Source organism: Cervus canadensis, chromosome 14 (assembly GCF_019320065.1).
Source record: "Cervus canadensis isolate Bull #8, Minnesota chromosome 14, ASM1932006v1, whole genome shotgun sequence".
Taxonomy (NCBI): Eukaryota; Metazoa; Chordata; class Mammalia; order Artiodactyla; family Cervidae; genus Cervus; species Cervus canadensis.
In genome coordinates, this window is record NC_057399.1 from 13,093,211 (window position 1) to 13,120,274 (window position 27,064).

At 37.9% G+C, this 27,064-nt stretch overlaps 1 protein-coding gene, 1 non-coding gene and 1 pseudogene across 2 annotated transcripts in view; all 3 read right to left on the reverse strand.

Annotated features, from left to right (window-relative positions):
• RECK (reversion inducing cysteine rich protein with kazal motifs) overlaps positions 1-27,064 on the reverse strand; it is a 78,205-nt gene that overhangs the window by 20,095 nt on the left and 31,046 nt on the right. The window contains exons 7-13 of the mRNA XM_043486916.1: positions 20,512-20,545; positions 18,274-18,471; positions 14,506-14,773; positions 11,783-11,962; positions 5,851-6,063; positions 3,999-4,135; positions 950-1,090 (exon numbers count right to left, since the gene is read on the reverse strand). Coding sequence (XP_043342851.1) covers positions 950-1,090; positions 3,999-4,135; positions 5,851-6,063; positions 11,783-11,962; positions 14,506-14,773; positions 18,274-18,471; positions 20,512-20,545 — 1,171 coding nt within the window. The remainder of the gene's footprint in view (positions 1-949; positions 1,091-3,998; positions 4,136-5,850; positions 6,064-11,782; positions 11,963-14,505; positions 14,774-18,273; positions 18,472-20,511; positions 20,546-27,064) is intronic.
• On the reverse strand, positions 10,072-10,723 carry LOC122453061 (annotated as a pseudogene).
• LOC122453467 lies at positions 16,820-16,948 on the reverse strand. The gene has a single exon (XR_006273085.1). It is a non-coding gene; the product is annotated as a small nucleolar RNA SNORA40 (small nucleolar RNA).

Here is a 27,064-nt window from a genome sequence, read left to right on the forward strand (position 1 = left end):
CATTCTGTACTCCAAGGCCAAATTTGCCTGTTACTCCAGGTGTTTCTTGACTTCCTACTTTTGCATTCCAGTTCCCTATAATGAAAAGGACATCTTTTTTGGGTGTTAGTTCTAAAAGGTCTTGTAGGTCTTTATAGAACCATTCAACTTCAGGTTCTTCAGCGTTACTGGTTGGGGCATAGGCTTGGATTACCATGATATTGAATGGTTTGCCTTGAAAACGAACAGAGATCATTCTGTCGTTTTTGAGATTGCATCCAAGTACTGCATTTTGGACTCTTTTGTTAACCATGATGGCTACTCCATTTCTTCTAAGTACTACACAAATATTATAAAGGGCCCTTTGAGATATGCTTATTTAATATTTTGTTCCTTTTTACTTCACATGTTTAAAAATGTTGATTCTAACATGACAAAGAAATATTTTCAACTGGAAAATATGTAAAAGAAAGCACACATATTCTAAAGGGGCCCACACAGAGATAAAGATCATATATATTCTATGGGATAAAAATTTTTCAGCCTTAAAACATTTTGCATTCCAGCACAACATTAAATTTATGAAGGTAATTACACACCCAACTGAGAACACTATTTCTCTATGTATTAAAGGAAAAGAAAAGAAAAAAACATGAATAATGTGCAGTACATTTTCTTAAACTTTACAACATAGAAGACCAAGTACAAAAAACTAGCCGAAGGTTCTTTTTTCCTTTGGTTGTCAAGAACCTTATGACTCATTATGAGAATCTGGTTTTGAAAGTGAAATAAGTTTACAATCTAAATGACTACTGAAAATTATTTTTTTGTCTTCCTCTGCTTACATAAATAATACATGTTTATTTGAAAAACATAATTTAGAAAATAATCTCATTCCGAAGATAACTCCTATAAAGAAACAACAGCAGCACATACCCTTGCCCATCCCACACCCCACCCCACCTCTTACCCTGAACACAAGCGTATGGAAGGCAGGGATCACCAGACGGACAACCTTTCCGGTTTACCTCACAGAGCTCGTTAGCAGGGCAAGGGTTTGGGTTACAAGGATGAGTCACCTCTTCAACAATGTTACCTAAAGAACTTGGCCCTGAGAAAACAAAAACAGATCAGTTTAAACACCCAAAAGAGTAGAAGAGGTCTGTAAATTGTCTGAATTAATGACATCTGGAACTAATGGACAGCTCATGAGGTCTGTATAGTCAAAGCTATGGTTTTTCTAGTATTCAGGTATTGATGTGAGAGTTGGACCATGAAGAAGGCTGAGCACCAAAGAATTGATGCTTTCAAACTGTGGTGCTGGACGAGACTCTTGAGGGTCCCTTGGTCAACAAGGAAATCCAATCAGTCAATCCTAAAGGAAATCAACCCTGAATATTCATTGGAAAGAATGATGCTGAAGCTGTAGCTCCAATACTTTGGCCACCTGATGTGAAGAGCTGACTCAACAGAAAAGACCCTGATGCTGGGAAAGATTGAGGGCAGGAGCAGAAGGGGGTGGCAGAGGATGAGATGGTTGGTTTGCATCATCCACTCAATAAACATGAGTTTAAGCAAACTCTGGGAGATAGTGAAGGACAGGGAAGCCTGGCGTGCTGCAGTACATGGGGTGGCAAAGAACTGGACACAACTAAGGGACTGAACAACAACATGAGGTCTGATTCAAGTGAGTTATTGAAATAGATTTCCTGATCAACTGTGCATTTAGCATAAACAAACATTCATTTATTAGTTTATTTATTGGGTGCCTATGATAATGCCTGGCAAGGTTCTAGGTTCTGGAGACACAGAAGTGAACAAAAAAGGCAAATCTCTATAGAGTTTACATTTTGGTCAGGAAATAGACAATAAATAGACTCTGCATGTGTATGTGTATGAATGTAAGTAAAAAGTTAGATAACTATAAGCAGTATAAAGGGATGGAATGTAACATATATTTTGAATAAGGTGGTCAAATAGATGCTTATGTCTAAGAGGGAAAATTTAGCACGTTCACCATAAATAATGATAATTTATTATGGCAAGATGGACCATATACCATGATCATATTGGTTAACTTATTAAATAATGACCAAGGAAAAATCTCACTTAATATACAGTCATCCCTCAGTATCTGTGGGGGGTTGATTCCAACACTCCCATGAATATCAAATTCTGAGAATGCTCAAGTCCTTTATATAAAATGGTGTAGAATTTGCACATAACCTAAGCACACTCTCTGGCGTACTTTAAATTATCTCCAGATTATTTATAATACCAGTACAATGTAAATATGATGTAAATAGTTATAAATAAAATGTAAATGCTATGTAAGTAGTTTCCAGGTATACAACATTCAAATTTTGCTTTTTGGAACTTTCTGGAGTTTTTTTTTCTGAATATTTTCAATTTACAAATGCAGAACCTGTGGATATGGAAGGCAAACTCTGTGTGACATTTTAAGAGTACTGAAATGTAAACAAAAGCATTTCTTTAAGTTTCCTCCCACTGAAATAGTCTCCGTCTACACATATATTTGACTACTCTATTGGCATTCAGGATTATGAATACATTCATTTTGCTTACTTGATTTTAGGCCAGACTCAGACTCTAAGGCTAATAGAGTATAGGACTTATGGAATTTATCTCATCCAGCCCTATCATTTTATAAATAGGGAAGCTGAGGCTCACAGAAGTCATCTGCTTAAAATCACAGAGGCCTATGATTCTAGTCAGTCTAATGCTCTCTTTTTTCTACACTTGTCACTAAGGTTAAGGGACACAGTCTGTTTGTCTTGATTAAAATATAGTGGATACTGTGAGCTGCAAATGTAGCACCCACTCTTTTCTTTTTACTTACTACCAGGTTGGCAATGGGCCCACAGATAAAAAATCTTTCCCAGCTTCCCATACAATGAGGGGTGGTTTTCCCTTACATGAGGTAGCTAGAACTAAAATAGTCATGTTGTGATGGTAAAGTACATGAAGTAACCTTGATGATGGAAGCCAAGCACTAAGAATAGTGGAGAAAGAAAGGGGAACCGGGATTCCACTGTAACAGCCCTAGACTATTTATTTCTGGGCTTTCTTTTGCTTCCATCTGTTCTATTATTTGCAGTTGAACTTAATCCTATCTTAACACAGGGAAATAAAGCTAGTTTGAGCCAGCTCACAGCACTAAGCCCCTTAGTGGTAGCCTAAACGCTTCTCTTAACTATATGTACTTAGTCTCTCAGTCATGTCTGACTCTGCGACCCCATGGACTGTATAGCCCACCAGCCCACAGGGATTCTCCAGGCAAGAATACTGGAGTGGGTTGCCAGGCCCTTCTCCAGGAGATCGTCCCAACCCAGGGATTGAACCCAGGTCTCCAGCATTGCAGGTAGACTTTTTACTGAGCCACCAGAGAAGCCCCTTAACTACATAGTGTCTATGAAATTTTATTCCCTGGTTTCCACCACACAGTCACCTTCTGCTAGGAAGCTTAGCTCCAGAATCCCTCGAGGAGATAGAAACTTATTCTTCTACCTCTTGGCTGGAGTATTTGGTACAGAGGAAAACTCCATTTTCATGTACTAAACCAGACCATCATTCCTTACTCCCTATTTGGTGGGTAAGTCCAAGCCAATGCCTGGCTCAACTTCCACTGATATTTAGATGACAAGAAGCTGAAGCTGAAGATTCCCTAGGGGAAATTCTACTTGATCAGATCATGGCAAGGAGACAGCAATGATAAAGACCTGGTTATTTGAGAATGCTGACACATGACTCATCACTAAAAATTTCTGACTGACAACAGTTCACTACCCACTCAGACTGATAATGATAGTTGCTTCTGTGTACATATTTTAAGATGACAATTCTTTCCTGGGCTGAAAAGGGCAAGCAAATAAGATAAGAGTCCGCAGATGAGATATTATCATCAAACCACATGTTCTCAACAGATAGATGCTCATGAAAGCAAACATCAGGGCAGAGATAGAAGGGAGAAGCCTTTAAATTTAAAAAAAAGTACTTACTGAGGTATGTATCCAAAGGTATGCAATTCTCCAGGTCATCTGTGGGTGACAGAAGCTCACAAATACTTTCAGCTGTGTGGTCTTCGGGGAATTTGTTCTGGTCCCCGCATTTCTTGAGAATCTCCACACAATCTGATCTTGAAAAGGAAAATACATACAAATTTAGGATTTGAGGAACCTCCTCACTCCTCAGGTTGCCTAGCCAATATCAATTCTGTTTCAGAAGCTTTTCAGGAAGTGAGTTTTTACAACTCAACAGTGTTTTTTTTTTAACAACTTTGTTAGGTGCATGATAAAAGAGAACAGGAGTGACAGCAGACCTTAGGTTGAAGAGTAAGTAACGTATTACACTATCAAAGCACCCCTAACTTTCTCTGACCTGAGATCAAAAGCCTTGCTCAAATTTTACACTCATACCTATTGTCACTACTATCAATGTGGTTTTCCACTGTCATTGGAAGGAAAATAACCTGGCTAGTCTGATGTGCTCTTTGTGAAATCATATTCCTTTCTCTCAGGGCCCATGCATGCTTGCTTCTTCCTTTCTTCTCCCCTCACTCCCCTTCCTGCCTTTCTCTTTTTAAATATCTGTTTATACCAACATTAAAGTGTTTGGCCTATAACAACTGGGAAATCCACTACTTTAAAATTTTCTGTCTTCAATAGAAACTTGACCACTCTATAAAGTTTCTGTGCTAAGAGTCTATAAATTTCCCACTTGTTGCCTCTTGCCTTTCACACAGTAGTTATTTCTCAACTCTCCCCTAGTCAGGCCACCCCCAAGTCATGTCAGAGAATGGATCTGGACCCTATTCAAGATTGAAATAATCTGCAATCAGTCATCAAGTGCCCAGAAACTTAGGGGCTGGATATTAACTTGGTTTTGGAAAAGGTTTTTGGCAAAAAATAGATGCTTGAAGAGAAGCTGACAGAGATTACTATGTAGTTAATGCTTCTGGTTTCACACATCACAGCAACTTTCATCTTTATTTTATCCAGATCCCCTCTTTTTATCTTCCTATTTACTTAAAAATTTTTTAATTTAATTTTTAATTGAAGTATAGTTGATTTATAATGCTGTGTTGGTTTCAGATGTACAACAAACTGGTTTAGTTATATATATATATGTGTGTGTGTGTGTGTATATCTATGTGTATATATATATATATACTCTTTTTCAGATTCTTCTCCCTTATAGGTTATTTCAAAATATTGAGTATAGTTCCCTGTGCTATACAATAGGTCCTTAAAACTTTATCCTACAATAGATCTTAATAAGTAAATCATTCAGAAATGTTTATTAGGAACAGACCCTATTGACTATATTTACTAAGTCTTTCACTCATCAAACATTTCTGGAATACCTATTGCACTTTAGGATTATGCTCATTTCCTGAAGAGGAGAAAAAGAAGAGAGAAAAGATAAGAAAAAAAGGTTCAAAGAAGAATGTTTATCCTCAAGGAGAGCAAAGCTAACAGGATATAAGACAAATACATAAATTAAAATAAACGAATAAATTGTGCATCGAAGGTACTCACTGTTTCTTGAACTAAGTTCCATGAGAAAAGTACAAATGAAGGTCTACAGAAATTTGTAGTTTGGATAAACTACTTATCAGCTGGAGAAATCTGGGAAGATTCCACAGCAATGACTGGAATTTAAGAGGGGCTAAGAAGGACAGGCAGTGGGCGAGTAAAGATGCAGGGTAGGAGGAAGAGTATTTTAGGCAGAGAAGGAAAAGTGGGAGAACATTTGACATGTGGGGGTGGTGACTCTAGAGACAGGCTGTGGGTAGAGATCATAGAGGGTCCAAACCAAAACTGGAGAGTCATTATGATGAAAGAAACTTACTTGCAAATAATACTGCCCCGTGATTTACTATGACAAGGCTTAATCTGCAGCGAACAAGCTATTGCTTTCCACATTTCTGGTTGGCACTTTTTAATGTCAAGAACAGGTATATTGATAAATGGCATCTTTATGCTTCCTTTTTCCCACAGCTTCATGTCATTCATGGCTCCTTGATCTGACTGAGCATTGCAACTCCTGAAAAGTTCTGTTGGCCTGAAGAGAAAAAAGGCCAGAAGGAATCAAGAGGCAATTATATTCTAGAAAGAAGCAATGTGTAAAATCTTGACATGCCAATATATCAGGAAAATTTTTTTTTAAAGAAGAAAGTGCATACAACCCACCAAAGAATGTCAGCTTTGAATGTATGAAGATTCAAAGTAGACCTCAGCACTAAGACTCTGATTGAAATTTTTCTTTATAATACAGGTTTTTGTGAGGCAGTTAAAAACCTCAAAACACTGTAGACTATCATCTCAGACCATACCACTTCTTTCATCTCATAAAATAAATAAGTTCAAGTTTTAAAAACTGAGGTATAATTTATAAAAATAAAATTTATAGATCTTATGGTTAGTTCAACTTGACAAACATATACATTCACACGGGCATATCCAAATCAATGAGGAACATTTCTATCCTGTTAAAAAGTTCCCTTGTGCCCCCATCTAGTCAATGCCCTTCCCTGCTACTGTACCCCAGAGGCCATCACCATTCATATTCAGATCACCAGAGATTAATTCTCAAATGCAATCACACTGTATGTAGTTTTCTGGGTCTAATATCTTGAGCTAAAGAATCTTGAGATTTACTCATGCTGTGCATATAAATTGCTTGCTCTTTTTATTGTTCAGTCATATTTTATTAATAAATGTATTACAATTTGTTTATCCCAGTGGTTCCCAAACTTTTTGATCTCAGGACCCATTTACACTTTTGAAACTCCTGAGTTCTCAAAAAGCTTCTGTTTATGTAGACTATATATACCAATACCCCATCATCATATTATAAATCAAAACTGAGAGATTTTTAAACTACTTATTAATCCATTTAAAATGATAAACCCACTACACACTAACAAAAGGAAGAGAAGGGTAGGTCTGCTTCCCAGTTTTGAAAATCTCTTAATGTCTGGCTTTACAGAAGACAGCTGCACTTTCATATCTGCCCCTGCATTCAACCTGTTGCTATATCACACCCTAAAGCAGCTGGTAAACTTCACTATTCACTCTTGTGAGTGAAAAAGGCAAACAATGTCTTAGTATTATTATAAAAATAGTTTTAATCTCATGGGGTTTTGGGAAAACAGAACACACCTTGAGAAATGCTGGTTTATGCGTTCACCGGTTTAGTGACACTCAGGTAGCTTCTGGTCTTCATGTCTCTTTCCCCTGGCTGTGGATGGCACTGTTGGGCTATAACTTCCTAAGAAACTGTCAAACTGTTGTCCAAAGCAGTTATATCATCTTCTGCTCTCGCCAGCAAAGTATGAAAACTCTAGCTGATTTACATGCTTGTCAGGCTTTGTAGTTAGTCACTCACTTCTGTGCAGAGGTACATCACTGGTTTTAATTTGCATTTTGCTGACGACTAATTGCACTGAGCACCTTTTCATGCACTTATTGACCATTTTGATATCTCCATTTGTGAAGCATCTTTCTTGCCTTTTGACTTTTTTTTTAAGTTGTCTTTTTACTATTAAGTTGTAAGAACTCTTTATATATTCTGGACGTTAAGTTCTTTGTCAGATACACATTATTACAAATATTTTCTGTCAGCTTGTGGTTTGCCTTTTCATTTTTTTCTCAATGGTGTCTTTCAATGAACAAATTTTTTTAACTTTAAAAATTTATTTGAGATACTATATTATTGGGGTTTAACCTACATACAATATAATGTGAAGATCTTAAGAGTTCAGTACGTTTTGAAAATTATATTCATCCATATAATCAAACCTCCAAATAAAATATAGAACATTTCTATCACTCCATAAAGTTCCCTTATACATTCTTCCAGGCAATTTCCCCTTCTGCCAGAGGCAAGGACTTTCTGATCTTAACCCTCAATGATTACTTTTTTCTATTCTTGAACTCATACATGTGGATGTGTTTTGGGTTGGGCTTCTTTCACTCAACATAAGATTCACCTGTGTTTTGGGGTTTATCAGTAGTTTGGCTTTTTTTTCTCTCCTGCTGCTGCTGCTGCTGCTAAGTTGCTTCAGTCTTGTCTGACTCTGTGCGACCCCATAGACGGCAGCCCACCAAGCTCCGCCGTCCCTGGGATTCTCCAGGCTAGGTACTAGCTATTCTATTGTTTAAATACCACAATATGTTCTTTCATTCTCTTCTTGATAGATGTTTTATTTATCCGCTCCCGCTCCCCATTTTGGAGTTCTTATGAATAAGGCTGCTATGTAAGCCTTTTGGGGGAACATATATTTTCATGTCTCTTGGGTAAATGCTTCAGAATGAAATTGCTAGGGCACAGATTTAACTTTTTAAGAAATTGCAAGAAAACTTTCCAAAGTACTTAAACACATCTTATACTCCCAGTAGCAAATTATGAAAATTCCATTTCATGCACATGCTTGGCAGTCTTCTGATTTTAGCTATTTGGTATCATGAAGCATCTCATTGGGGTTTTAATTTGCACTTTTGCATGACTAATAGTAATGAACTTCTTCTATACTAAGTGTTTGTTTTGATGTCTTTTTTGATGAAGTGTCCTTGGAAGTTTTTTTGCCCATTTTTCAATTTGGCTGTTTGACTTTTACTATGCCGTTATAGGAATTATTTATACATCCTGGATATAATACCTTTGTCAAATGCACCTGTGTGATTGTGTGTGTGTGTGTGTGTGTGTGTGTGTGTGTGTGTGCGCGCGCATGTGTGATGTAGGAAATATTTTTTCTCAGACTGTGGCTTATCTTTTCAAATTTTAAATGGTGTCTTTTAGATAACAAAAATGTTTGCTGTTGAACTCCAGTTCATTATTTTTTTTTCTATTATAATTAATACATTGTGTTCTGTCTACAAAATCTTTGTCTATATCATGGTTGTCAAGAGATTCTCCTATTTTTTTTTCTAGAAGCTTTTATTTTTAGCTTCTGTTTTTATTTCTATGACCTATCTTGAATTAATGTTTATGGTGCGAGATAGAGGTTTAGGTTCTTTTCTGTTCTCACACAGATATTCAATTGTTCCTGCATTATTTGTGGAAAAGATGTTACTTTTGCACTGAGTTGCTTTGCTTTGTTGAAAATCAAGTTTCAGCACTGTGTGGGTCTACTCTTGCTTCTCTAATTTTTCATTGATCTGTTTGTCTAAACTTAAGCCAATATCATACTGATTTAATTTCTATTGCTTTATGATAAGTCTTGAAATCATGTACTGTAAGGTCTCCAAATTTAGTCTTTAAAAATACTATTTTAGGTATTCTAGGTTCTTTGTATTTTCATATGAATTTTAGAATTAGACTGCCACTTTCTATTTTAAAAAGTCATTTGGGATTTTGATTGAAATTGCACTGACTAGAGTTCAAATTGGTTTCAGGAGAATTAACATCTTAACAATATTAAGATGTTCTAATCTATAACATAGCACTTCTCTCCATGTATTTTCTGTCTTTAATTTCTTTTTGCAAAGTTTTCTGGTTTCTAGTGTAGAGTTATTGTACATCTTTTGTTGAATTTATCTCTAAGTATTTCATATTTTTTAGGCAGTTGTATAATTTTTTTATAAATTTCATTTTCTAATTGTTTGTTGCTAATAAACAGAAATACAATTTGCTTTTTTATGTTAACCTTGTACCCTATGACTCTGTCAAATTCAAGGATTTAAGGGGAGTTTGTATGCAGATTTTATGTCATCTCCTTTTGCAGTTCCCTCCTTTCTGGGATTTTCTGTCTCCACATCCAGCTACTCTGGCAGCCCCAAACTCTGATCTCTTAACTCCTCAGTCCAATACTGCTGCTTTTTGCTTGAAATCTATATGCCATGCCAGGGGACTAAGAGTGCCTATGAAGGAAAAGCTGGATAAAAGTGGCCCTCACTCAGTGTGGTCTCTATCTTTCATGAGATGTAGTTCTTCCTGCTTTAGGTCACTCTCAAAGGCCTTCAAAACAATTGTGTTTTTGTACATTGTAGAGCTAATAATTGGTATTTTTTTAATATAAAAAATATTAATTATATCAGTTTCCTATCAACACAAGTCACTGAAGGCTGTTTATACTGGCCATTTCCATTGGTTGGCAGGAGGCTCTTTCACTAAAGGATCCCATGGTTTCCACTGAACCAGTTTTCTTGTCAGGCTTAGTTCCTTTTCAGCTTGAAGAATCACCTTTTCTATTTGGCCACCCTGAAGTTGCTCTCCTAGATTTTTAACATCTGGTTCCGCTTTAACCGGGCTTCCCTGATGGCTCAGATGGTAAAGCCTCTGCCTACAACGCGGGAGACCTGGGTTTGATCCCTGGGTTGGGAAGATCCCTGGAGAAGGAAATGGCAACCCACTCCAGTACTCTTCCCTGGAAAATCTTATGGATGGAGGAGCCCGGAAGGCTATAGTCCATGGTGTTGCAAGGAGTCGGACACGACTGAGCGACTTCACTTCACTTCCGCTTTAACCATACTCAGCTTCTCACTGGTAATCTGTTCTGTATACTTTCTATATGCTGCATTTTTTAGGGATCTGTCCAAGAACATCAAGAATCCTTGTATACAATATTTTTAGCCTCTCATATGGAGTCTTACATACAGCTAATCCCACAAGGTCAGTGGTCTTCAGCAAGCCCGCCATGATAGCCATAATTGGTATTGACAGGAGTGTTAGTCTGATACAAACTGCTCCAACATTACCACAAGTTAGTAATATGTCCAAATTTAACTTTAAACATTTGACAGATTTCAAATTTGCTCAACCTCTAAGCCAGGTCCTTATTGGCTAATATTAGTTGTAAAGATGTAAAGTTGTAAAGTTGTAAAGTTGTAAAGATCTCAATTTTCTTTCTTAAAATAATAATCTGAAGACTTTTAAGAGGATGGAACTAGCTTGAGGTAAACTCCTCAAGGTGTGTTAGCTTGAGGTAAACATCCTATGTGTTTACCTCAAGGGACTAAGGTAACAGACCTCAAAGGTGTGTTAGCTTGAGGTAAACATCCTATGAACTTCCTTCTGGATCAACTGACTGATTCTCTTCCTTTTTGCCCTCTGATCTCTGGGCTGTGCCTCACAAATCAACTAGCCCCCTTTTCTTTAGGAATTCTCCCTCTGTGGCTTCTCTGATACAGCATTCCCTAGGCTTCTGATGCCTTCTCTGATACAGCATTCCCTATGCTTCTGATGCCCCTTTCCTGGTTTTCTTCATTCCTTCTTCAGCCATTAATTCAGTTCTTGGCTCTTATTTTTCTTACCATAATGGATATCTCACGAAAACACCTATTCAATTGCTTCTGTAAAGAAAGCTTTTGTATGACATAGGGGACTCACAGTGTGAACGCCAACCAATCTGAAGGTCCTTCACAGCAAGTTGTCATAAGAGGGTATTTGGATGAGCAAATTGTTCACACTGCTTTATTCTGCAATGAATTGTTTTTTCACTGGTGGTGCAGAGGAAGGGAGAGGGGAAGAATGGGAGATTGAAGGCAGAGGGACTCTGCATTCTAGAAGTTTGAAGCATCTTTAGATTAGAAGTGGCTTTGTTATAGTGCTTCCTTTCCCAGTGGTGATTTACCAGATAGAATATAGCCTTTAAAGATGAAATGATAAAGATATACTACTTCCTTTTAACCTAGCAGGAACAAAATCAGAGTTCTTAAGGAACTCCTGCTAAGGAACACTTTAGCAGAGTTCCTGCTAAAATGATATTTTTTCACTTATTTAAAAATAAGACAATTAATGATAAAATACTTCCATTCCATGTATAGTAATTTGCTCTTACCTGTTGTTAAAATTAGTACAGTAAGTAAGGTTTCTACAGCCCAACTGGCAAGGCTCCCGGACATCAGCTAAACAGGTCAACATGGACACTTCCACTGGATTATATTCACAAAAGCGATCAAACTCTTGCCAACTCTGTGTATTGCCCCAGCTCATGCTATAAAGTTTAGTACATAGTTCTCTGAAACAAAAGCACAATACAGGAACATACAGATGAGCCAAATGAATATTTGATTTGCATAAAGCTTAAACTCCATGAACTGTGCTTTAGAACATAAATGAAAAAAAAAATACCAAGATCAAAAGACTAAGACCTATCTTCTAGAATTTAGAGCCCCCAAAAGTAATCTTTTACATGAAAAAGTTAGCTTTCTTTTATCATTGATCTCTTTTCTTTGCCATGGTTGCTAGAAAGCTTGGTGCTCAATTTAATGTTTAATCATAGTATTTGTACATCCTTATTCTTGGCACAAGTATTCCCCTCTATATTTCTGATCTCTCTTTTACCTTTAAAGAACCTGCCTGCAAATGCAGGAGACATAAGAGATACAGGTTTGATCCCTGGGTCAGGAAGATCCCCTGGAGGAGGGCATGGCAACCCACTCCAGTATTCTTGCCTGGAGAGTCCCATGGACAGAGGAGCCTGGCGGGCTATGGACCATAGGGTTGCAAAAAGTTGGACGTGACTGAAGCCGCTTTGCAGCAGCAGCAGCAGATGTAAAGCACATGGTCCTGCTTCTACCAAGACACAGTCACTCTATTCATGTTCCGGTCACATGAGGCAGAACTGTAACCTGACCCTCAGACTCCTTTTAAGAAGCGTTATAGACTTAGGGCTCACTAGTTTCTCCCTGAAAAAGTATCCCAAGCAACTTATAGTCCTTAAGATATACCAAGACAGCCTATATATAAACACTTTAAGAATTTCAAAGCTGCTATAAACTATTATATATAGCAATATATACTATACATATATTATTGTAGTATGTATGTATTCTTATTTCAGTACTCGATGATTACAAAGCAACTTCGGTGCATTATATATATAGCTGAAACAAAATCAGGATCATTTCCAAAGTGATTTCACATATTATACTCATTAATTTTTAATATTGATAAATGTAATGAAAGTATAAAAAAAGTAATACAGAATATAAAACTTTAATACTACCAGAATGTGCAAAGTCACAAGTAAAAATTCTCCACCTCCGCCACATTTTGACTCTCACAATTACGTCTATGAGGAGGGTATCTTCACTTTTATAAGTTTGCTCGTTCACTTTACCAACAGTTATTGAGTGCCTGTTTCATGTGAGGTGCGAGCAAAAGAAACAGAGCCCCTGCTCTCCGTGGGGAGAGCTTACACATCACGGGGTGAGAGGTACCAAGGTCCAACAGGCACCTTGATCTGGGAAATCAGCCCTTTCTCTAGTCCCAACTTTCTGTATGACCTTGGACCTTGTTTAATATCTCAAGTTAGTTTTCTATATATAAACAAGAATTACACAAATTGACATCAGTCATAAGATGATACCAGCCTTGTCAGATTTCATGAAGATGAACAAGATGAAAGTGAAAGCATTCAGTAAACCATAAAATCTTACATCAAGATGAGAGATGTAGTGTTTCTTACTGAAATTCTTCTTGGATGACACAGCCATTCCAATCTCCAGTTGACTACAGGGCACAACTCTTTAGCAGACACTCAAAGAATTATTCAGGATCCTTCCCAAATGTATACATTTATAATTCCTATCAGTAACCCAATTTCCAATTATAAGACCAACTTAACTTCTCTTTTAGTCCTTCTGTTAATTTTCTTTGGATGTTTTCAAAGCTTTTCATATCTTTGGTAAAGTTCAATGAGCTATTCTAGGCACAAGTTTTTGGTAAAGTCTATCCAATTTAGGAAACACAGAGGAATTTCCTGTTGGTCCAGTGTTTAGGACTCCACGCTTCCACTGCAGGGGGCCTGGGTTTGATCTCTGGTCAGGAAACTAAGATCTTGCAAGCTGTGTAGTGAGGCCAAAACAAACACCACCCCCGCCCCCACCCCAAGAAGAGACTGCTTCACTCTTTGTATGTCGTATTTATTTCAGGATATTATAGTAACATGTGGTACATTTTCACCCAAAATATCTCTAATAAAGCAAACTTCTGTTTCATCTATGTTCTACCATTACTTTATCTCCATTTATTCTTGTCTCTAGATTGTGTTTCCTCGAGCCTACACAAATAGTATTGTTAGTTTTTTATCCCTAGTGTACCACCTAAATAAATGCTAATACACTGCTGTCTAATTCCAGATACAAGTGTCAACTCAGGTTATTCACCAATATACACAAAAAGTTGATTAAATTCAAAGTTTTATAGTTTAACAAAAAGAATATCTCTTAGATGTCAGGTCAAAACATCTACATTGTAGGCTTACTTGAGGATAACCTCAAGGGTGGAATTCATATTGCATCATCTTTAAATATTTAATGCCCTGCCAATGTTAATCCTCTCACTCCAAAGCACAGTACTTTTAGCTGAATGTACAAAAACAATGTTCTACATATACATGATGCACACTAAACACTTGCTGGATGAAAGAATAAGGGATTTTATATCTTCTGAACTCTTAACACTACAGAGTGCAAGAATATAACACACATGTCCTTAAATTCATTCATTAAAATCCTATTTTCTACTGGTTTTAATAAAGGAAAATGAGATACTGACCTACAGGTTGAAGTGTTTGCTTTAGAACAACAATGCAATTTAGCACCATCAAGGCCTGTGGAGGGAGGAGGATGCAGAGTGACTCCAGGGTGAACAGACTGTGAGCTTTCAAGAAAACACTGCCAAAGTGGATCCTGAGGCAAAGGCTGGGTCTTACAACCCTCGATGAGGCCATCGACAATCTCCATTTCTGTTTTCTTAGACATCAGAATTCTCTTGCAGGCACTTTGGCAAGCATGATCTTCCGCTCTGTCACAGCAATACAAACCTACAGTTTCAGAACAGAAGTGGATTAATTAGCTGGTTATATAGCCTGCATTGTTCAGGCAGAAGAATCAAGTGGTATATGGAATCCATTACTACTCTGAGTCACGTCAATATCTCCAGGATGTTGAGCCTACCAAATTCTCTTTCCATTGCTTTGCAGTATAGCAAACAAGTGAAAAGCTAAAGGTGGACTAGGTATCTATTACCAGGTTTTCCACTGTGCTCATTCATGGGCTCTCCAGCATCATTCCTAGATAAATGAAAGATCCTCTTACATCGAAGAGGTCCTTACATGCAAGGTATTTTATGTTCCTGGAAAGGATACAGTAGATCAAATTGGAAGTATTTCATGTTAAAAACAACTACCTGAAAGGATCATGTTCTTGACATAATGAGAAATATGACTAATTTTAATAGCAATAATCACAAATACTGTATTTCATCACATTCTGGGATAAAAAGATTTATAAATCTGTACAAATTAATCTAAGTAGTAATTTAAATAATACAATAACAAACTCTGACAAGGTTTCAGTTTGTTATACTTTTCTATAAAAAACTAGAAAGCAAGTGAACACTTTCAACCAGACTATAGAATTCAAAGGGCTTCTTTGAAGTAGTTTTCTTAGGAGTTCGACTTCTTAAGAAGCCTATTAAGGCATATCTGTTTGTAGCTTTCTTTTCCAGTTTTCCTATATATTAGCACAGACATTTGAGATGGTTGTTCTTTTACCCTTAAAACATTTTCTGTCCTTTTTGTTTTTTTTTGGGCTGCGATCTATCAACTTTGCTTCAGCAGCACCTCTTCATAGCCTAAATGTCAGTGAAGACAGATCTCTCTTTAAAATAAATGAATGTTATTTGCAGCAAGTGCTTTGCCCTCTGATTTTCCTCACACAAACACAGAATGTCATAAGCCTTAGTTAGAATCTGGCCAAACGAGGCATAGCACTGCTTTTGAGTTTACAAAAACAAGTCTTTGAATATCCCAGGGTAAGTCAAAACACTGGCATCTGGCTTACAAGCCTTTTGCCAGTTTTGCTTAATTAGTCAGTTACTTTAAGTCTGATCACCTCTAAATGAAAAAAAATGATTTATAGGCTATACAAAGCTGAGATTTTGAAGATCCCATAAGGTGCAAGTTCATCAGGAGGCCCTGACTTTTAAAAAGTATCAGAATCTCATTTATATTGACATTTTTATTATAAAAGTAACAAATTCAAATATTACACATCCATACCAGGTGGAACAATCAGGTATATAACTAAAAATGAATCTTACTGTATATATTTAGTTCTGCAACTTCCTTTCCTTGCTTATTACATCTTGGACTTCTATAATGAATATACATTTTTTTTGGTATTGTAGTAGATTTATAGAATTGTGTTAGGTCTGGGTATACAGCAGAGTGATTTGGTTATACATATATTATTAAATTCTCTTCCATGTTAGTACAAGGTATTCAATATAGCTCCCTGTGCTATATAGTAAATCTTTGTTGCTTATCTATTTCACATATGGTAGTGTATATCTGTTAATCTCATACTCCTAATTTGTCCTTCCACACACACACTTTTCCTTTGATAACCACAATTTCGTTATCTGTCTGTGAGTCTGTTTTGTAAAATGTTGATTTGTATTATTTTTTATTAGATTCCAGATATAAGTGATATACTATTTCTCTTTGACTTACTTCACTTAGTATAAAAATCTCTAGCTCCATGCATGTTGCTGAAAATGGCATTATTTCATTCTCTTTTTATGGCTAATATTACATTGTATGTTATCACATTTTCTTTATCCATTCATCTGTTGGTGAACACCTGGGTTTTTTCCATGTCTTGGTTATTCTAAATAATGCTGCTTTGGACACTAGCAGGCATGTTTCTCTTCTTTTCTTGTTTTATGTCAATATTAAAACTAACAACTAGATCAATACAGCTAATAATTTAAAAGCTTAATATATGAGAGAAAAGTATCAGCTCTATAGCCCTGGAAAAAATCTTTACATTCACCAATAGACACCCATAATATCTGTTCTGTGTAACATGTTCCTTCTTATCTGTAACAAATCTCATACAGAACAATGAGTTCCGGGTTGCAAAAGAGGATTTATTTTTGTACCTATCTACGTAAGTCTTTGTCTACAAATGAAACAAAAACAAACACAAGTGCTAGTATGGTTCTTTTCAAATTAGAGCTTTCATCTTTTCCACATATATATCCAGGAGTGGAATTGCTGATCATATTTTTAGTTTTTTAAGGAAACTCCATACTGTTCTGCATAGTGGCTGTACCAATTTAAATTCCCACCAACAGTGTAGGTGGGTTCCCTTTTTTCACACCCTCTTCAGCATGTATTATATTATTTGCAAACTTTTTGATGATGGCCATTCTGACTGGTGTGAAGTGATACCTCACTCTAGGTTTTTTTTTCTCTCATTGTAGTTGTGATTTTTTTTTTCTCTACTAATTAGCAATGTTGAGCATTTTTTCATGTGCCTGTTGGCCATCTGTATGTTTTCTTTAGAAAAATATCTCTATTTAGGCCTTCTGTATATTTTTTGATTAGTTTATATTTTTTGATATTGAGCTGTATGAGCTGTCTATATATTTTAGAAATTAAACCCTCGTTGGTCACATTCTTTTGCAAATATTTTTCTTCCAGTCTGTAAGTTGTCTTTTTATTTTGCTTATGGTATTCTTTGCTGTGCAAACGCTTATAAGTTTCATTAGGTCCCATTTGTTTATTTTGCTTTTATTTCTTTTGCCTTGGGAAACTTATCTAAGAAAATATTGCTATGATTTATGTCAAAGAATATTTTGCCTATACTCTCTTTTAGTTTTATGTCATCATGTCTTATAATTAAATCTTTAAGCCATTTTGAGTTTATTTTTGTGTATGGTGGGAGGCAGTATTCTAACTTCATGGATCTACATAACATACATCTCCCTTTATGCAGGTTGTATAATGTTGTTATTATAGAGATATGTAGTTTATTTAATCAATTTTAATCAATACCCTATCAGTGGATGTTTAGGTTATTTCTAGTTTTTCTTTATTACTAGCAATGTTGTAGCAAATATCCTTTATATGAATTGATGTGTTTTTACAAATTTGTAAGTTTTCTTTTTTTTTTGTAAGTTTTCTTAAAGGAGAAATTCTGAGAAATGGAATAACTAGACTAAAAGGTATGGTTATTTGAAATGCTCATGGCCATAGCCCAAATTCTGCACCCCCCGCCCCCCAAAATACCCACACCAATGAATTCTCCCCCTCAGGATAGAGACGGCCTGTTTCTTCATACCCTCAACAGCTCTGTCTTTCTTGGCATCTTTTAGCTATGACAAACATGACCAATCTGCCAAATCTAAAGACCAAAGGAGGTCTGGTGTTTCCCAAATGACCCAGACTATAGATATCGTCAAGAATTTATTTCCTTTTTACAAATTATTTTACCAAAGATTGAAATGAGAGGAATACATATGGCTTTTACTTACTATCTGTTGGGTTCCTCATTGGATAAGACTGGGTGTAATTGTTCACACAGTGTATTAATCGTGGACTAATAGAGGCACAATAATTTTCCACTGCTTTGATCTGAGAAGGACCGGGAGAAGAATCTGTTCGAAAAATGGCTTGACAGTATTCTCGGCAGTTTGTGTGATGGCCTGCATAGCTGCAACAAACTGAGCCCACTAGAGGGAAAAAAGATGACAGTGAAATGAAATCAGCCATTCACCAACATTCAATCATCATAATAATGATGAAACAATTTGTGTCTTTTTGAATTTGAGAAATAAAACCATGCCACAGAAGACATGTACTTAAAGTCAGAACTACTGTAAGCATAGCCATGGGGATATTCAGGTGGTCAATGGTCTGAGAAAGTCATATTTTGTCAACTTATAGTCTACAAAGCAGTGATCCTCAGCAGTATCAGCCCATGGGAGAACTTGAATGCATGTGGAAGTATTTCTGGTTTTCATAATAACTTGAGGATATCTGCTGGCATTTAATACAAGGGGGTCTGGGCTGTTAAATGCTCTGAAATGTACAGGACAGTCTCATACAATCAAACTGTCTCCCAAAAGCTAATAGCACCCATGGTGAGACCCACCGGACAGCTTCTTTCCATGTCAGATTAGTAAAGATTCAAAAACAAAGCAAAGCAAAAAAAAAAAAAAAATTTGAACATACCAAGATAACAAAACTCCAAATATCTCCTTTATAAAATAGGACCAATAAAAACTAAGAGATATCAGGATCATTTCATAAATTTGCAAATTATATGTGTCTATCTGGAAACAAAATCCCAAAAGTTTTATGCTATTTAAAAATCTCCAAGACTGGGACTAATTGAAAGTTCTCAACTCATAACTGATATGACCTGCTTCAGTACTGAAAAGTAAAACCCACATTTAAAATAAGTCATTCTTGATTTACATATTTTTAAAAGTCAAAGTAGACCATTTAATTTATCTGGGAAGAGCAGGATGAATGGCTAGGGGTGAAGATGTGGGATTTATAATGAAGAGGAGCAAGAGGCTCTCACAGGAAAGGCTAAGGGGTCTGTGGGAGGCCGAAGGGAGCCAAAAAGGCAGAGGCATGGCATAAAAGGTTAAGAAAAAGGCAGGCGGGAAATCTCTGATTATTATTAGGGATGGTTATGGCAGCAGCACGGAGGAACCAGACTCAGGTTTCTGCGACTTCTATAGAACAGAGAATTCAGGTGGCTTCCAGAAATAATGATAAAATTATATACAAATGAACTCAACTAATACCAAACTAACAGCAAGACAAGCCTGTTTCCATTCACGGCTACATGTATCACTGTCAACCTCAATGAGGCTAAAACTGAGGGTAGAGGTGATGGATGCTGAGGACAGAGAGACAAGTGAGAATGGGAGAAGGATTGCCCCATGAGGCTGCAGTGTGGGAGAGCATAAAATTATGTGTCAAAGACTATCTGGGAAATTTTGAACTAAATCCCAATAAGAAAGGGTAGCAAATAAAGTACAGACAGCTAATGTTTCTGATATTTTAATATACCTACTACCAAGCCCATCTCAACAACTCTTTGCTCCTCAGATGTGTTTCCCCATCTCCAACTGCTCTCATTGTTTCCTTCACCTAGAATGCCCTTCCTCCAATCTCTACTGTTCACGTCATGTCTGTCCTTCTAGGCCCAGCTCAGGTACCAACTCCACAAAGTTACTTCTAAGTACCCTGCAGGAGGTGATCTCTCCTTCCTCTGAACTCCCACAGCACGTTCTCAGTAACTCCAGCCCATAACTACCACGTCCCAGGGTTCTTTGTGTACAGATCATGCCCTCAAGATGTGTATCTTCCTTGCACAAAGCAAGCAGTCAGTGAATATCTGGAAGGAACTGAGGTAGCCCTCAGCAACTGCTGCATTATTTTACATCATATTATGTGTGCTCAACTTCTGAAAGTTATCCAAGTGGGGCATGATCTTCCTCTAAAACACCCAGCACTATTACCTGCTTTGTAAATCTCCAACTAAGACATGGGAATTGTTAGAATTCATGAATGGCTCGAATGCTCCAGAGGAAGCAGCCTATCAGAATCCTGCTGTGTGCACATTCCTTCAGATGGTTTAGCAACAGTCTGTTATAGCAGCAAAGTGTTGGCAGTATTTACAATAGCTAAATCATATTCTGTAAGCTGTGTTTTGCTCTTTGGATTGCTGGTATAACCACTTTTAATATACTTACTTTCATTTCTGCTAATGCAACTGAAAAGAGCATTCTGTAAATTAAAGAAAAACAAAAAAATTAACAACCACACAGAATTTCTAATTTTATTCCACTTTATAGTTATACAGAAATCAGGATATCAAACTACTTAATCTTTCTCAAAATCCAAGATTGAGAACAAAGAGACTACGATATAGCATCCTGGTGAAAAAGAGAAACCATCTTCAAATACATTTTGTGGATCAAGATTATCACGCAAGCCATAAGTTGACCACATTATATAGCAAACCGAGTTTATGTAAAGCTGTACCAACGAGCATATGAAGGGTATGCTACCATGTAGTAATCTCAATTACTTCTTGCAAAATATAAAAAAGCTTTTAGAAAATAATATAATAAAGGGCATTTAAGGAAATATATTAATATGTTTCATATAACCACAGTATTTTAAGAGTTGAAAGGACCTTAGAGGTCACTTCTAATTGTACTCAAACATGGTCATACACTAGACTCACCTGGGCTTCCTAGGCTTTACCCTAGACTACAGAACTGATAACAGGAATGAAGCACAGAAATCTAAATTTTAAACAAGCCCTTGAAGATGATTCCTGTATAGCCATTCTAAGGACTAGAGTTGGGTGATCTCCCTACTACTTTACAGATAAATACAACATTTCCTCAGCAAGGAAGAGATAGCCCCAAGTCACAAAGCAAGTCAAAACTAGAACCTGAGACTAGAATTAACATTTCTAGATCTCTTAGATCACTGCTTAGAAAACATCACCCTGGCTTAAAGTCATTGTAAGGAATATAAGAAACAAGACAAAAAAATTTCTTGTACAAAGTGAGTTGGATGATCAGGGCTTGTTGGCTACGATTAATATCACTCACACTTGGAAGAGGATGAATTCCTAAAAGAATATATTGTTATTGTTCAGTCCCTAAGTCGTGTCTTGACTCTTTGTGATCCCACGGACTGCAGCACACCAGGATTCCCTGTCCTTCTCTATCTCCTCAAGTTTGCTCAGACTCAACGTGCATTGAGTTGGTGATGCCATCCAACCATCTCATCCTCTGTTGCCCCTTTTCCTGCCCTCAATCCTTCCTAGAATCAGGGTCTTTTCCAATGATTTGACTCTTTGCATCAGGTGGCCCAAGCATTGGAGCTTCTGCATCAGTCCTTCCAATGAATATTCAGGGTTGATTTCATTTAGGATTGACTGGTTTCATCTCTTTGCTGTCCAAGAGACTCTTAAGAGTCTTCTACAGCACCACAGTTCAAAAACACATGGGTATAAACAAAAGGTAGACAGAAATCAAGGGCACCCTTACTAATGAATAGAGATGATTTTGGCTTTTAATTGTAACTAACTTCCAAGCTGGCTATGTGATCTGGACTTATTAAAGGACCAGCTTTACTGACATTTAAAACTTAGCTTCAAGGATCCATCTATGCAGTTGTGTGAAGCTGTGATGCATTTTCTCTACTAAATAATATTCTACTGTAGGAATAAACCACAGTTTGACTTATCCAAAGCATAACAAAATACCAGGACCCATAGATAAGGGCCAATAAATTCACTCAGTATGACTTCTTTCTGCGAGAGGCCTCATCAAACAATATAAAATAGTGAAAAGTAAGTATTCTTGGTATTCCTTAGTAGTGGTCTTTTTTATATTTCTCTTCATCCATGTTTCTGTGTTCTAGTTTACCTTTTCAGCCACCTATTACAGGTAGCCCTCTATTTTGGTTCAACGGTTTTAGGAACACCTTCAAGAAAATGACCTAAATCAATATTAAAAAGTTATCTGTTACCAACTTTCCAGCCACTCTTGATTGGGTCAATAAAATTCTCATTGTCTTTCTCCTTCTAATATGCTGGTTGTTCCTCTAGGTTTTAGCTTTTTTGGTCCTGTTCCTAAAGAAGTATGGTTATTATCTTGGTGGCCATCCTGGGTTGCACGGCCTGACTTCCATTTCTGTTCTTTTTCCAGTTATTCTTAAATTCTCTAGAGCTGTAGTTCTCAAGTGGAGGTGACTGTGTTTCCCAGGGAACATCTGGCCATGTCTAGAGACATTTTTGGCTGTCATAACTCACGGGGTTGGGGTGTGCTACTGAACTGGCATCTAGCAGGTGGAGGCGTCTGGAGATGCTGCGAAACACCCAACAACGTGCAGGGCAGCCCCCCAGGACAAAGGACGGTCCAGCCCCAGACGTCAGCTGTGCCAGGCTGAGAGACCCTGCTCGAGGGACTCACAAACTTGTTCAAGCCTGGTCTTTAAAAGCCTCGATCTTAAGAATAAAAGAAACACCACTCTGGGTCACTCTTGTGAATCACTGAGCTTCAGCGAGAGGTACTAAAGGACATAACATCTGAAAAACAGCAGAGATCATCTAATCCAACTCCTTATTTGACAGAAGCCAACGACTGAAGTCTAGAAAGGAGAAATACTGATGAACCCTAGCTTTCACCCACAAACAGGCCAGCAAACTATGGCACCTGGGCCACATCTTTTTTTTTTTTTTTTTATTAGTTGGAGGCTAATTACTTCACAACATTTCAGTGGGTTTTGTCATACATTGATATGAATCAGCCATAGATTTACATGTATTCCCCATCCTGATCCCCCCTCCCACCTCCCTCTCCACCCGATTCCTCTGGCTCTTCCCCTGGGCCACATCTTGATCACTGCTTTTGTAAATAGTTTTATTAGAACACAGCCACACCCGTCATTTACATATTGTATATGGCTACCTCACACAATAATGGCAGTTGAATGGACAGTAAGCCTAAAATGGTCTATAAGCCTAAAATATTTGCTGACTCTTCACAAAAAGTTTGCTAACCCCTGACATAGAAGGACTCAGATGTCTCTCTTGATGTCACATCCAGAGCTCAGAGATATTCCCTAAGCATTTCTCATTATGTTCACTGATAAGACCTTTCATGCATACAGTTACTCTAACTTACTGAACTAAAGAAATATGAACTTTCATATTTCTACAAGGCAGCTCCTCTAGTGTTAATAACATGTTTACATCTCTTTCTTTATCTTCATCAATTTTAAGGTTTCAAAGAATGGTCCTTGTAGAGAATAGACTGGTGGCTGCCAAGAGGGAGAGTGTGGGAGAGGGCTGGATTGGGAGTTTGAGATTAGCAGATAGATGCAAATTGGTATATACAGAACTGATAAACAAGGTCCTACTGTATAGCACAGGAAACTATATTCAATATTCAGTGATAAACCATAATGGGAAAAAGAATGTAGATACATGTATAACTGAGTCACTTCTGCTGTATAGTGGTAACACAACACTGTAATTCAACTACACTTCAATAAAAATATAAAATTAAATTTCAAACAAATTAAAAAACAAAAGAATGGTCCTTCACTCAAGTATACTGGTATTTGATAAATTCATCAATTCTCGGTTGCTCACTTTATATGCATCATGATTTTATCACATCCTTCTCCTTGGTAAGATCCCTAACCTTATGTAACTACACCTAAAGTATAAACGATGGGTAACTTTTTTTGGTGGGAGGGCACACAGCATGTGGGATCTTAGTTCCTTGATCTGGGATCATATCTGTTTCCTGCATTGTAAGCATAGAGTCTTAACCACTGGACTGCCAGAGACGTTCCAGTAACTCTACCTTTTTACTGCTTATTGTTGTTCAGTTGCTAAGTCGTGTCTGACTCTTTGCAACCCCATGGACTGTAGCCTGCCAGGCTTCTTTGTCCATGAGATTTCCCAGGCAAGAATACTGGAGAGGGTTGCCTTTCCTTCTCCAGGGGATATTCCCAACTCAGGGACTGAATCCAGGTCTGCAGCAGTAGCAGGTGGATTCTTTACCACTGAGCTACCAGGGAAGCCCTTCACTGCTTAAACTACTGCTGGTTAGTTTGACAGGGCTTAGGACACGCATGAGTTACAGCACTGGCTTACAGTTTCTTCATTTCTTTAAACCATCAATTTTGGGGGTCTTGGCTAAAGTCAAGTCTTAAGTCTGGCGATCTCGGATCAAATATCTGATCGCCATCTAGTGGCAAACGCAGGCAGTAACTGAAGGTTTGTACTTGGGTCTATATGGAGCCTCTTTTGACCTCCTGCCACCAATACTATACCCGTATAAACACCTCCCCCACCCCACTCATTTTACTCTAGAAGAGATCAAAATAACAGGCTAACTGAGGTGAGGACCTACCACAACCTCAGAGACCCAAAGAACAAGCCAGCATGTGGGAGCTGACAGTGTCCCCAAAGATCTTCAAGTCCCAAAGCCTTCACAATACAGCTCTTCACAGGAGAGACAGAGGTAGGCAGTAAGCAAAGGGCGGAGCCGGGGCCGGAACCCAGAGCGCTCTGCTCCTGCCCTCCTATGACACCCTCCTGTGAGAAGACTTTGGATTATTTTGAATGTAGCCAATGCAAAGCTGAATTTATGTCCATAGAGTGATCTATTTTAACAGTCTCTTGTTTTTAAAATCAACATCTTAAATTGTGAAAAAAATAATTTTCTTAGTTATTATTTCCTTTAAAAAATTTTGAACATGAAGTCTTTCTTCAGGCAGCTGCTTTCATTAACGAGTTCCCTGCCCTACCTCCAGTGGTTTTTGACAACTGCAATAAGCCCTTCCACCTAGTGCTAGGAGCAGGTAACCTGTGTGCAAACCTAGCAGAAAAACTAAGATACAGAGTGAAATCAACAAGAACCCTATGTGATCTTTCATGTCACACTGACCTTCCTTTTGGGGTCCAAGTAGGAGGCACATTCTGCAGCTCCAACTTCTTGTCCATAAGTTAGCTCTGTAGGTTTATTTTTGACCTGGTCACCTGCTTTTCCACTTCAGTGACCCCTTCTAACATTTCTCCATTTGTCCACTTGTCTCAATCCTGTCTCTGTCCACTGCCCTTCTACTATAACTGGCCCCTCCAGCTCCCTTTCCCATTCTCACCAATGATGATGATGAAAAAAAAAAACAAGGATCATATGAATCTTATTAAAAACAAACAAAATCAAGTTTGAATCTTGGATGTTTTAGTCACTTCTGCAGAAAGACCCAAAAGAACACATTCTATGAAATGTTAATGTTTCCTATTCCCAAGGCTACTAGTTAAAAGTAAAAAGGGGCTGTTTTGTTCCTAAGGCCTCAATAAATAAAATCAGTTTGCTTTGCACAGATGGACTGATTTCTCCCAGTTTGAAGTTTTGCATGAAAAATCTAGCTTATAAAAATGTTAAATCAGAGATTAAATAGTTGACCTTTTTTTTGGGTCACGTCACATAGCTTGTGGGATCTCAGTTCCCTGACCAGGGATTGAACCTGGGCCACGGCAGTGAAAGCACCGAGTCCTAACCACCGGATGGCGGGAATTCCCCAACAATGGAACTTGAAGCACATGTTTTTTTAAACCTTTGCAAGATGTTTTCTCCTTGTTGTGGACACCATGGCTTTGTAGTGAAAAAAATCTAAGTGACCAGAACATGCAAAGGAGTTTAACATGACATTGTTGCTGTTCAGTCACTAAGTCGTGGCTGGCGCTTCTGTGACCTTATGGACTGTCACCCATCAGGCTCCTGTCCATGGGATTTCCCAGGCAATACTGGAGTGGGCGCCATCTCCTCCGGCAGGGGATCTTGCTGACCCAGAGACTGAACCTGTCTCTCCTGCACTGGCGGGTGGATTCTCTACTGCTGAGCCACCAGGGAAGCCCCTTAATGCGACACGGACATTCTTTGATTTCTTCAGTATCCCAAATAATAAATGTCATTTCAATAGTGGGACAAAAATGAGACCCTAAACTGAAGTAAGATGAACGGGTCTAGACTGCTCAGACAAGTTTGTTCATGATTACCACAGCGCATCCAACCAACTGGAAGCAAATTCATTGGCAAGTACTATTAACACCTGCAGGGTAACACAAGGTCTAGAACAGAGCTTACACAGAGTATGTGTCTGCGGCAGACTGCCTGCTGCAGTGGCCTCAATTTTTCACCCTTCCCTGTGCCTATTTCTCTCATGCTAACTCTGGACTTGATCGTGTGATTTGCTTCAGTTAAGGGGACAGCAGTAAGTGTGAGGAAAGTAGAGCCCGGCACATACATCAACACTTGCAGGTTTCATTTCTCTCTTGGGCTCGGGCCACCACCATGGGAACTTGTTTGAGCCACGCTGTGAAAGCGCTGGGAGAGACGTGTGGAAGAGAGCTGAGCTGACTTAGCCAAGGGCATCCTAAACCAGCCAGACCCTGGCTGATTTGCCAGGCGACGGCAGATGCATACGTGGGCCCAGCTTGCTCAAATCAGAACTGCCTAAATGAGTGAGAAATAATAAATTGTTATGGCTCTAGGCTATGGGGTTTAGGGATGGCCTGCTACCCAACATTACTGAGATTACAGACACAGTATTCAGTGCTTTCTCCGCTCATTCAAAGAATGACTAATTCATAGACATTTACACAGGGTTTTCACATAAAACTGCTATTTACTCTGAAACAAAGAACCTTGTGTACTGTCCAGAGTGGGAAAATTTTCTATTAAAAATTCTATCTATAAAAATACT